Consider the following 13386-nt stretch of genomic DNA (forward strand, 5'->3'; position numbering starts at 1 on the left):
AATACATTCTATAATTTTATAATTTTAAATTATAAATTTAACTACACAAATAAAAATATTTCATCTAAACGTTAGCGGTAAAAAGGTCTACTCAAACACGCGTAGTTATATTTTTTAAATTGTTATGGAGGTAAAGTTGAAAAATATTCATTCTATTTTATTGGATTTATGGTGCGTTGTTGATTTTTTGACTTTAATATGAGTTCCGACGAAATAATGAAATTAATATTAATTGTAATCGTAGGTGTTGGAATTGGCAGCGTAAGCAGAATTGATTTTAAATAACTTGCTGCCTGTGCCGCCAAGTCAAAGACGAAGTATGTATATGGTTGCTTATGGCAATTTTATTATTTGAGAAACTAAGAAAAATGGCTTACAGTTTATTAGAAACAGTTTTGTGGCATATTTTAAATGAATGTAACTACAAATTCGTCAACACTGTGGAAATTATACTTATTTACTCCATGCATAAAGCAACGATGTATGTGAAACATGATATCAACATGAAAGACTATGTAAACTTATGTGACGAAAACGACAGTCAGACGGATACAAGGCGAAAAAATCAAAGATACATGAAAATATACGGGTAGTAAAAACACACGACTCGTGTAAAACATACGCGTGATAATGATATAGGTACGTGTTGGTTATATTTTGGGTGTAGTTTACTTTTAGTCTTTCCTATAAATAAAACTTGGGTTTCGTGGATTTTTTATTTATTTCATTGCATGTTTGAGAAAAGCACTATACATACCTCGGCGGGAAATGGGGTTGCCCGCGCTCAGACCTATCCGGCCTCGCTTCGCTCGGCCGTCTATATGTCTTCGGCCGGCAACCCCTTTCGTCCCGGCCTCTGTAGTAATGTACTATTAATTAAAAGCCGTTCTTATAATTGTAATGTAAAGGCCATAGGAAATAAAAAGTAGAATCCAAGTGAACAATTCGTGAGTAAATTATAAACGGATCTTTAACTCCCTATGGCAATTACAGCCCACACAAGAAATATTTCTACGTCAGGTAACCCTCAGGTTGACGTTTGTATCGTAATTTTTTTTTCTCAAAAATGGACGGCAAAGTCGACTATGCCGTCTAAAAAATAGGTCGCGAAGCGCGGAGTTTATGGTCAGTCAAAATTTAAAAAGTTAAAAACATTGCAGTCTCGATTTTGGGACTGCAATGTTGCATACAAATTCCATTATTTGTCGAGTTCCAAACTTTTTAAAAGTTCAAATGGCCATATCAAATGAAGGCACAGGCCCATTAAACAGCCAAACAGATGATTAGTACCGCGACTATTTAGTTGTCTCAAATAGGTTGGCATATTTTCGGCAGAAAAATACACTTCTATATATTAAAAAAATAAAAAGGCGGCAAGGGCTTTTCTCTGTGAAAATATATACGTAAGAACGTTGCTTTTGTAAAATGTTTCTATGATATTTATGTTTTTTGCACCATTCTTGAGAAAAGCACTATATATGACTCGGCTGGAAGGCTACTTGCTGGCTTCGGATTCAATTAAACGGACTCCCAAGGTCGTCCGTTTAAAACGAATCCTCAGCCTGCAAGTAGCTACTTCCGAGCCTCGACAATAATGTACTATAGCATGTTTGTATTTCAGTTCGAGGACGTCCGTGAGTACACGACGTGTATATGTCGGCGGCCGATCGTAAGATCAGGCAGATCGTAATGTTCCTGTGTAATGTTTTGACGATAGTGACATTAAACCAATGTTTAGGTAGGATAGGTCGGTTGCTTCAGATGCCCGAAGGGCAAACTGCCCAGAAATAGGAGACGCGGGGCTCCGTCGACTCAGGGAACGAGTCAAATTTTCGAACGATTTTCACGTTTCACGATATGCCTAGGAATTTCACGATATGCCTGATCTTACGATCGGCCGCCGAAATTTATATTGGCGACATTTATAATGTACATTAATAAGGGGTCCCTGTGACGGTTTAATAAACTACCTAAGTACCATCGCCCACACTGTGAACTGTCCATCGGTAAACCTAATTACAAAAAACATAAATAAGGTCCACCGATGGACAGTTAAGAGTATTGCTATGCTGTTTGTACTTAGTAATTGAGACGTTTCCGAATAACATATAATGATCATTATTTCCTACCTCTATATTTATATTTGTCTCAAACTTCTACACACGGCTTACGTTTTTCTGCAGAGCAATGTACAGTCACCATCAGATCCATATATATCGGAGCGGCCAAGGTGTTCACAAACATCTGAACAAAGCCTGTATTATAAAGGTCTTAAAGGGGATGTTGAGATATTTTTGCGCACCTTATCCGCTTCGATATATCTGACGGTGATTGTAAAATTGCTTGGACACATTATGAATATAATTCAGTCATAAAACGGCCATGTACCTACTATTGCAGCTGGGTGTAAGTACATTTAACCTTGTTTCACTTAAAGAGTTATTTTTTGATTGAATTCACAATTAAACATAATATCGGGTGTTTCCTGTAACAGGAGCAATTAATTAAACAGTAGGCTGTACTCCTCAAACTGACCAACATTTGTTCAGCAACATTTAAAAATAACTCATGTTTTGATTTTTATTACACTTTTAAGTTTATTCTAAGACGTAATGTAAGTATTGCAAATTTTGTCATGTTTAAAGCGTGACAAGCAACGTCAAACACACTGATGTCAACGTCCATTGAAGGCAATACATATTTATTTTGTATGAAAAAGAGGAAGTCTAAAGAATTCATAATTTTTAAAAGTTGTTGAACGAAAGTTTTATAGTTTGAGGAGTATAATATATATTTTAATTATTTGCTCGTGTTACAGGAAATACCCGGTATATGTATGAGGAAACCATTACACGGAAAATTCGTTAACAAGAACCGGGGTCACGGGGGGAGGGGGAAGTCGGTAACGGGGACTTTTGGCAATCATTATAATGGTTACTGCAAAAGGCCATTTTCCTTTTCTTATCGTTATAGCCATGACATTGATTGACCATGTGACGTAAACCATTTGATTAATTCACGACTCATGTCACATTCGTTTCCCATAATCGATTTTAACCCTATCATCCGAGCATATAGAGAATTAGTTCCTTGTAATTTACTTAAGGAAAATGTATGACAGCCATAATATTAAATCCATGGCGTATAACACACTGTGACACAGTGTATGTAATTTAAGATTAGATATGTACGCGATTACTGCCAAGTTGCCTACAGTGTCAGTTACTTAATTACAATTCGTAATTCCAGTGCAATTAATTATATTGTTATATTGTTACTTCGATTCAAACTTCATGTCATTTCATCAATAATAATGTCATTACTTAATGATAATTAAATTATTATTGATAGTGTTTGGCTCGCATAATCTAAGTCGTTTTCCTTAGCTTAGACGATCCGGGTTAAGATGTGTTGTTGCGATATTAATTTCAAGCGGATGAATAAGTAAATTATTTTGTGTATTAATTATGAATTAGTAATTTGATTTAAGAGCCTGTATACGAATAAAACATCTTTAGTTAAGCTTACGTAATGAAGTGATTAAGATAGGTTTAGTAAATTAAGGAGTTTCATACTAAAATTTTGTAATTATTGGTCAAATAGTAACATAATGGGTATTATCCTTATTTCCTACCATCTGCTACTCTAAGTAGTTTTTTACACTTTTATGTAGGTACATAGGTATTGGTTATTTCTGTGGCGACTGTAATAGTTATTTACGATCTTTTTCTTGATCGGGACACTCTTGACAGAGCGGTCGTGGTCATCATTAGAAGTCTCCCTTTGTGACACGTTTGACGGCTCGCCTCCACTCCTCCCTGACGGCTGCGCGTTTAGCGCATTCGTGCAAGGGGCCGTCCATTGCTGCCTTTATTTACCTTTATTTACGATACAAAAGCGAAAAATTGGTATGGAAATTCGCAACGAGTGGCGAATTCTTAAAATGCGACCGAAAGAAGTGTTTTAAATCGTCACGAGTTACGAATTACCTAATCGCAGTGTATCATACAACGTTTTACGGTACATATGGCCCTTTAAATTTTCAACGTAAATAGTAACGTAATGTGCTTATTATAGCACAGGGTGCCGTAATGAAGCACCAGACTGTAAATACCATTAATTAGAAAACATTTATTTTCAGGCAACTATTGGCCCATAGATAAATACCTTAAAACTAGCATACATATTGCAATGCAGTACGCAACCCTGCAGTGTCAGGGAGCCGGCCGCGGAACCGCCGGAACTTGACACCCTTCGGCCAAAACTCCTCCTTGGTGAAGGTCGCTAGATGTTCAGTCGAAACGCTCACCTAATAATATAAACCTTCCTCAGATGGCTCCTGTTCATCGGCGTGGTATCGGTCGGCATCGCGAGCTTCGCCTGCCAGCAACTACCAAAGCAATACGAGGGGAAAGTGGAGCTAAAGTACATGAAGTGGTTCATATACTTCACCAACTGGGGGTTCATGGTGATCGCCCTGCAGTCGGGACTGGCCCTGGCGGTTGTGCACCGATACAGAGCGGAGCGGATACTCAATCTGAGTAAGTGTTGCTAATCCTTATTTGAAATCTCCTTTTGAAACCTATTACGCCCTAGATTTATGTTCAATTTATCTCTGACAGGTGTTCGTTTATCCTCATTGTTGCTACAGTTGAATAATTTCCTTGTTTAGTACGGGAATAGCTACTAACGTCAATAGTTCTTTATTTACCAAAGAAAAATAAGTTTACAAGTATAGGTACCTATAAAAAGACATTGATAAATTGATTGCCTTTAGGCATTAAGTGCGCCATTTGTACATTTTATTTGTATTTTGTGCAATAAAGTATAAATAAATAAATCTTTACGTAAAGGTTCTGATGATATCGTTTACTCTAGGCAACTAAATTATTAATATGTCTGATCCTTGTATTTAATCTACTTACTTACTCAACGTATGTTCGGCTTTATAGCAGCTGAAATAGCTTCATATTGCGAAATCTGTGTCGGGTAGTCTACAGTAAGTGCATAATTTGCACGTAACAAAACTCCCAGGTGACTCATTCAGTATTATTTACCAAAGCGGCATTCATCAAGTATGCCACTATAGCGTGACAAGTGAATAATCGTGCCCCCTACTCTTAATCTTTATAGAGCAATGTCAAGACTCGCGTGGGTTCCTAATTAGTTCTAAACGCTTCCCGCAACCGTCATGCGAATTGCAATTAGTGGGACTAAATCGGCGCCGTGTCGTAAAAATAAAGACAATTTACTGACAACAGTTTTAGGGCCCGATTCGGATTTTGAAATATACATCTATTAGATATCTTTTAGACATCACCAAGACACGATAACGATACGTTTAAGATCTAACCTGTCAAATTTGACATTTGCGCGATTCTGGAGATACACTTGAACAATTTCCACAGGATATGACTTAGAGATCCAATTCACATCTAGTAGATGTCTTACTCTATCTAACGTAAATGTGACATTGGTTGCCCGAATTGCGCTGCAAAAGAGAACTAGTTGATATCTAAACTATAAGTACTATAACGTATCTAGAATGGATCTAGTACCTACGTGCATGTAGTCTCTCTTGTGAATATCTTGAAGTTCGAATACGGCAGTTAGTTTCAATTCGGTGCACGTGAATAGCAGCACGTGTTTTAGTTATTTCGCTGGTGTCGCGTAATTCATCAATAGGCTTCAATTCATTTGTTTACAATTTGTTTCAATTGTTGTTTCTAAGATTGGACTAATTTCGGCAAAGTTGCTATGACATGACTAATAATGGTGTGTCATTGAAAGTAGTTCTACGAATTGATCTATTTTTTTATGGACTAAATTGGTACTATATCAATAGTTGTCCGAGAGATTGCAAACTTTAAATGAAAACAAGCACGTTTATGACTTTTTTGTACAGGCTAATGCAATTTACGCGCAAGTGAGGCGATTCAGGAGTTGAGTGTCATGTGACTATTAGCTATTATAATCGCTGTGACATCATGACATGTCTTAAGTCATCTGGGAAAGAGCAAAGATGGCCTAGCTATGTCTAGTATTTTGAGTAAATTACACTTTTCATAAAACCGAACCTTGAAATTGAAATAAGTACATACTTATTTAAAATGTTTAACGACGCGTGTCCTCGAATATTTCTACGGTAAAGTCCCTCATATGTCAATCTTGCGATAAGCTCAAGTTCTATGAATGTCTAAATCAATATTCATACATGTATATTCTGACGTCACCGATGCACCATAGAAACCGAGACAGAAATGTCAACGATAATCACCCCACCTGTTATCGTATCGATTTTCATATCCGTTGCTAACCGAGTGGGGCCACGTGGTCGGGCCATACCATCCGCGTGGTAACGCTCTTAATGAATGTGGTGTTAGAAATTTTAACATAAAAAATATAATATAAAATCATCCAGTTTGCACCCTGAAGCGATACTACGATCATTTTCGTTATGTGATTTTGATAGCTGTAGTACCAAATTTCGAGTTGAAAACCTTTTTAGACTCCTAGAGCTGATACGATGACAGCTAAAATCAATTCGATTTGCGGTTGTCTGTCTCGCCGGTGGATGGTCATGACCCGTCACTGCGCCACACTGCGCTAATGCCAATCAAGTACCTAAATAATTTCATTGCCCGTTTATCAGGCATTCCTTGCAGACGTTGTACTTAATTGATATTGAGTAAACTACAATTGTTAAAATTCTAGCAAATTTAAACACGATTATCGGCGATTGGTGTCATTTTAATAATCTGTTAGTAGCTCCAAGGCACGGAAGAAAGAATGAGCGCGCTCCAAGAATGCAAGAATTGAATGCTCCAAGGATACATGCTTAATGTCGTTAGTGTTTATTCTTTTTGATTTTAAACAGAACAATGATTGCCAACCGCTCGTCGAGTGGCCCGGCTACCGCCGACGGGAGACCGTGGCGGCTGATTGATACAATTTCGCGTCAATGAGGCCCGGCTCCGCTACCCGCGGTTTTAATTATCCTTATTGGTTCTTCATTCCAGTCTCCGGTCCCATTCTTTACCTTGCTCCTTTAACAACACATGTCCAAAATTTACTAATGCCAAATCAATAGATTTTTAACTTTAATCAAATGACGTAGCGTCGACAAGCAAGTGTATGCTTGGGATGAACCAGCAAAACTAAGATTTTCAATTACGAATTTGCAATTGCTAACTGCCTACCACCTTGCTGGCATTATATTAACTATGGTGGACCTGTAAAGGTTTTATGCCGTTTCTTAGTTGTTACGAATGTTAGTGTCAGGGTATAATAATATAGATATATGATAATACTATTACTTATTCTGTGGTATAAGGTAGAACGAACCTACTTTTATTTGCAAGAGATTCTGCTGTGTAAATAGATTATAATGGTAACATTCCATTTCTAACCGCAGCTGCACTCCCGGTACTGAACGCGTCGCTGTCATTGTCAATTTCCATACTAAAATGAACAGGAATGCAGCTGTCGTTGAAAATGGACTGTCACCTTAAATGACCCTATATCGGTTGTCAGTTTGTTTATTGCTTTCGTAGTTTTGCGCATGCATTGAATTGACATTGTGACAGTTAACGAATTAGATATTAACTTATTATTGAATCTATTTCGATTTAAACGAACAATTAAATTCAGAACTCAAGTCACGAGTTGACCGAGCTAGCTATTACAGTATATGTGAGATCAATGTACGCTTCGAGTTTTAGAATGGCCACAAAAACAGAGTGCTACATTATTTAAACCGGACAAAAGTTTTTATGGTACTATCTTTTAGGTAGGTAGGTACCTTTAGATAATACTCAACCGAAGGTACTACGCAGAAATTGTAAGTCACTATGAGATTATTATGAACTGTAGGGAAACCAGGCTTTTGAATACACGGACATGTGCTGATGATGGTATTAACTGTTAACATTAGACTTAGATAGTTTGTCATCATCATCATCATCATCATCTCCTCCTAGCCGTTTTCGGCTACAGCGACTGTTATGCTACAGCTGAGAGCGTCGCTGGTGCGCTCCCAGGTGACTGACGTAGCCAATCTTTGCAGCTAATGTTCGGCCACATTCGCTGCAGGTCAGCCCCCTCCAACCCCTCCGACGTAATTATACGTGATGGCCACAGGTGATCTGGCCTTTAGCTCGTCACGCTTACGTTTAAGTTTGTAAGTAAGCATGGTACACCAGTTTTGAAATTGTTGTTTTATCGTTCTAGCATGGGAGGGTACGTCGAGCGGACGGCGACCGCGGACGCCCCTGCTATGCCGGAGCTACTGGCTGGCGCACACTGTGGCCACAGACCTCGCCTTCGTCATCACGCTCGTCTACTGGACGCTAGTCTATGACCCGAGTAAGTGTGGATACATCGTGTTCAACCTAGGTACCATAAATGTTGACGCTACTGGCTAGCACACACTGTAGCCATATTACAACTCACCATCGACGTGTGACTAGTTTATTGACTAGCTCCCCGATTCGAACTTTAAGTAACGTCAATTAATAGATTTAAAAGTGGAAAAATTACTGTCTTGGGTGAGACTTGAACTCACGGCCTCTGGATCGATACTCCAGCATCATCGCTTAGCATCGTTCGCAGACGTTTCTGCTTGTTAAAAATTAAAAAAAAAAGTCAATTAATAGATCTAGAAACGATATGGATTAGATGTGTCAGTGTCAAAAGTGACGTTTTTGTTTCAAGAAACGTCGCATTTGATACTGACATATCTAATCCATAACGTATCTAGATCTATTAACTGACGTATCTTAAAGTTTGAATCGGGCCGTGCGTATATTTTGGCGAGAAATCGTACGGGAAGCAACATTTATATGCCTGATGTCAGCAGTTGACTACGACACTCTGCAAACAGTATAACGACAAAGAAGAAGAAGATATTTCATTATAATACCTACAAACCAGCAGTAGTTAAATGGTAAAACATTGACATTATTCTAGGAAGGTAAGAAATAAGAACACGGGTGAGCCCCAAAAATGTTACCTAAACACTACGTTCTTGACTTTCAGAAATGCACGAAATAAACGCGCTGAATCTTCTGGTCCACGGCGGCAACTCCGTAGTCATGTTGGTGGAACTGGCAGTGACGGCGCATCCAGTGCGGGCAGCCCATGCGCTCTACGGTGCCGGGGCAGGCCTGGCCTACGGGCTCTTTAGCGCGTTCTACTGGGCTGTAGGGGGGACAGATCGGGCTGGTCTCACTGCTATATATCCTGCGCTGGATTGGAACAAACCTGGTAAGACAATACAATTAAGAGCCAACAGGAGTGGTCATTTCTCCATACAAACGTACTCCACTGTTTCCTCCGTGGGTTTTGATGCTAGATCAAGGATTTTTTCAACAAAGATTAATATTGGCAATATCTGTGTCGGACCGTTTTGCTTTTATTGATATTTTTGTTTTTTAACGCGCTAGTTGAAGGCAAAAATGGCCAAAATGGCCTCATTGCCTATGCCGCAATGAGAGGCGTAGTATTCAAAACTGATATCAATTAGCCAAAAAAGTAAAACTGTCCGACACAGATAATTTCATACCTACTCATTTAGGTTTTTAATTTGGTTACGATTGGTTAAGTTTTGGAGGAGGAAACAGTCGAGTACGAAATATCGATTTTTGAGATTTTTACGCAGGATTTTTCGCCTTATCCTTATCGCACTAGTTTTAGGAGCCGCTTCCGTTAGCGAGACGGGTATATTTACCTAATGTTTAAAACTCAGCTCCTGTTTCGTTTTAACTATTGCTATTAATATTGTGTTCAAGACTTTCCGAACTGTTGTGTAATTCTATTTAATGATGACCCTCGAATTTGTATGAGATCCGCAAATTATTTTAAAGCAATATTCTGGAGATAGTTTCAATGCGGGACCCGCATAAATAATTTAAGTACCTACCTACTTACATCGTTTCTGTCTGTCTGCGGTATGAATTATGTTATATTTATTTGTAAATGACAGCTGGTCTACAGTTCCCGATAAGCAATTTTGACCAAACATAGGTATAAGTACTCAAGCTTACGAAATATCACAGAGGTGGATTAATTCTTAGTTTAGGGAATATATAAGTCCCTCTTCATTCAATTAAATAAGGCAAAACCATTTTTTTAAACCATGTTTTGTAGGTGCCATGACCCATATTTGTCATTTATTATACATTTTTAGTCTTAAAATTAAGAAGAAAAGACTAAAACCTGATATTCTTTTATTACAGGCTCAGCATTTGGGTTCGTAGCGCTGTGCGCCGTGGTGATGGTCATAGCGCACGCGCTGGCGACGTGCGGGGCGGCGGTGCGCGGGCGCCTCGCCGCGCGCTTGCGCGCTGGACGCCAGCAGCAAGATCGGCAGGCGTTGCCGGCCTACTGAGGATAGGATAAGATACGCTTAGAATAAGTGTGTCGCTTAACTTCAAACTCGGGTAAATCCATTGGACCCTCTCAGCAAATATCTACCCTATTACGTTTTCTTAATACCAAAATCGCATAATCTGACAGATGGATTTACCCGAGTTTGAAGTTAAGCGACTCAAGTAGTCTGTGGAAAACAAGTGAGCATTGAGCTTTAGTTTTAGGTTACATAGGCAGGCCTGTGATTGCCTATCACTCACTTTTTAGTATACCTACTAATAAGCCACTGAATTCATTTTACAATTTTAACTTCAAGATCTTTTAAATACTTATAGATTTCCAACTACCCTATAGTAGATAGTTCTTGATATTTGTCGTACATTTCAAGACAAAAACAGTCCATTACCTATTTGCTATCGGGCGTATGTTACCAACATCATTGTATCGCTATAGCCATCACTACCACCAAAAATGTACAATGAATTGACAGTATAAACGATCATAATTTTAATAGGAGGATCTGTACTAAGATGATAATCGTCTATTGACTAATTGCAACCGAAAAGTAGAAATGTGTCAGAAATAAAAGTGGCGTGATCATTTTCATACACTATTTAAATTTAGAATGACGTTTTCTATTGGCACGTGACTAGGTGGGTTGGGTACCTAACTACCTAGAAGTCTGAGAAGTCAGCTACTTGCATTTCAATGACCTGGATAGGTCTTCTCAGACCACGCAAAATAAAGCGGATAACGGTCGGAATTTAATACAGTATAACCTAGAAATAATAATTAAGTATTATAGCAATCAATACACTGCCATTTGCACCTGAAAGTTCTAGAAAATTATGGGTCTTCTGTAGTGCCTAGATTAATACTCGTTAAAGCGATTGTCAGTAGATTTGAAAAGTCATAATTATAGCTGTTTGAACATTTTTTATTACTTTTATGGTTCTCCTATGTCTCTTGAGTTTGCCCACCTACTCTATAAAATTTGACCCACGCCAAGAAAGTGGTCTACCACTTTTCGACTCTATCATCTGATGAGCCAACTTTCTTGGCTGACCGTAGTACTTATATGTAATTTACAGATTTTTTTCAGATGGTACCTATTCTTGTTACACTCTGAATTCTAGTGGGAAAATAGCGCCTGTTGAAAACGTACTCTGTGCTAGCGAGTTAGCCCTATAAGTTATGACGGTTTCATTATTCTCAGGAGTTTAGAATGGTCCTTTTCTATTCCGTCAATATAAGCTACGTGTTTTAACGTTAGTTAATAAGCATTTATGAAAAAGCTAGTTAGGTTTAGAAAACCGCTGTCGCCTGTAGGTGTTCACGGTGTGGTTAGAGATTCGATTCGAGGTGATGTTTTAAGGCGATTAAAATATCACCGAATGAAGAATGTGAAGAATTCATTGCAGAAGTGTAAGCTAACAGTCACTCCAGTTTGATAGCCAAATTAGATGTCGTGTCGATATGCGGCGCATAATGTATGGAGCTGTACAACCCCACTTACATAAGGAAGGAAGGAGCTGTCAAATTCAAAACATACAGTACATAATGGTCCTATTTTCCCGCACTAGTCCGTGAAATAGAACTTTTCGTGCGTATGCCAAAAGTTTAAAGGGCCATATGTACTGTAAAACGTTGTACGATACACGTGTTAATAAGCAATACGCAACTCGTATCGATTTATAACGAATAAATTTCCTCTTTTCCACACTTGTATCGTAAATAACTATTATATTAGTGGTAGCAACGTTTTAATAATTGCTTAACATTATTACCGTGCAAACTCCAGACACAAAAGCGTAAACGTAATTCGTCTAACTTTGGTGTTAAGAAAGCATTATGTGGTTGATTTTGCACCACTTATGTATCTAGATTAGGTATAGTCACCGTGATCGTTATGCCATTTAGAGTCCTAGCTAAATTGAACATTCCATAGCGTAACTATGGAACAACCAATTTAGCTAGGACGCTAAATGGCATAACAATCGCGGAGCGTGAATTCTGTTTCATTCTGTGTAACATAACAAACACTGCACTGCCTATTGTTTTATACACATGTCAAAAATGGAACACAATAATTACTTTTTCTCAGTGATGCAAGTCTCTCTCAAATGATGTTACTCAGTGATTTAGATTTATTATTTAAAAATACAAGTAGGTAGGTATTGTATTAAGTTTAGTATATTATGTAATGTATTGATTCGCCTATGTTTTAAAAAAAAAAAAAGAAACACTATCATCAGACATAGAATGTAGTTTTCATATTGAAATCTGGAGGTTGTTATAGTTTCATTAAATCATTTTGGTCTCATACCAAAAAAATATAAATACATATGTAAATAGTTAGACGTGCATTTATTCTTAAAATAATATGAATTGTATTATTCAGACAAATAATAAATTTGTGATAAAAATGTGATTAGCTGATTAGCTAGCTTACCCGAAATTTTAGGTTAGGTGGAAATTCCTTTAAAAGCGTGGTGAAGCCAAATGGCTAAAAATGTACACCATTTAAGTACCTATTGGAATTTTCCGTGATAATCTAGCGAAATTTGCACTTTGGGTTATAGAACCTTGTTCTTATAGAACGACTGTATTATGCATGCATTTGTGTATCGTAAGCCTCTGCCATAAGACAGCTAATAAAGTAATTTATCTAATTATTTATTTTACTCATAAAGTAGCTAGTTTATTTAGAAATGGTTTAAACTCACGCTTTTAAAGCACCAGTCAGCAACAAATATATAGTAACGGCCGAAGTGGTCAAATTTATCGGAACTCATACTTATATCTATAATAACAAAGGCGTATTACCAAATATTTGGCAATTTGCCCATCAGTGCCATCACTATTTATTCGATGACTGGAATACCTAATTCGGAAGTCCTTCAGGGATAAAAAAAGGCGCATATAGGCCGACCGCTTAAATGAGTCCTCGCCTGCGCGGTACGGGGGCGCCGGGGTAGGACGACTAAGGGTCGGTTGCACCAAACTGTTCGTATCGTT

General features: G+C 38.0%; 1 protein-coding gene across 2 annotated transcripts in view; it reads left to right on the plus strand.

Moving 5' to 3' along the window:
- Positions 1-13040, plus strand: part of LOC134680236 (protein rolling stone-like) — a 36732-nt gene extending 23692 nt beyond the window's left edge. For both annotated transcript variants that reach the window (XM_063539324.1, XM_063539326.1), the window contains exons 3-7: positions 4333-4541; positions 8230-8364; positions 9037-9264; positions 10236-10418; positions 10555-13040. In XM_063539324.1, coding sequence (XP_063395394.1) covers positions 4333-4541; positions 8230-8364; positions 9037-9264; positions 10236-10387 — 724 coding nt within the window. In that variant the 3' untranslated portion in view covers positions 10388-10418; positions 10555-13040. The remainder of the gene's footprint in view (positions 1-4332; positions 4542-8229; positions 8365-9036; positions 9265-10235; positions 10419-10554) is intronic.
- Positions 13041-13386: the final 346 nt, after the last annotated feature.

Source organism: Cydia fagiglandana, chromosome 3 (assembly GCF_963556715.1).
Source record: "Cydia fagiglandana chromosome 3, ilCydFagi1.1, whole genome shotgun sequence".
NCBI classification, from domain to species: domain Eukaryota; kingdom Metazoa; phylum Arthropoda; class Insecta; order Lepidoptera; family Tortricidae; genus Cydia; species Cydia fagiglandana.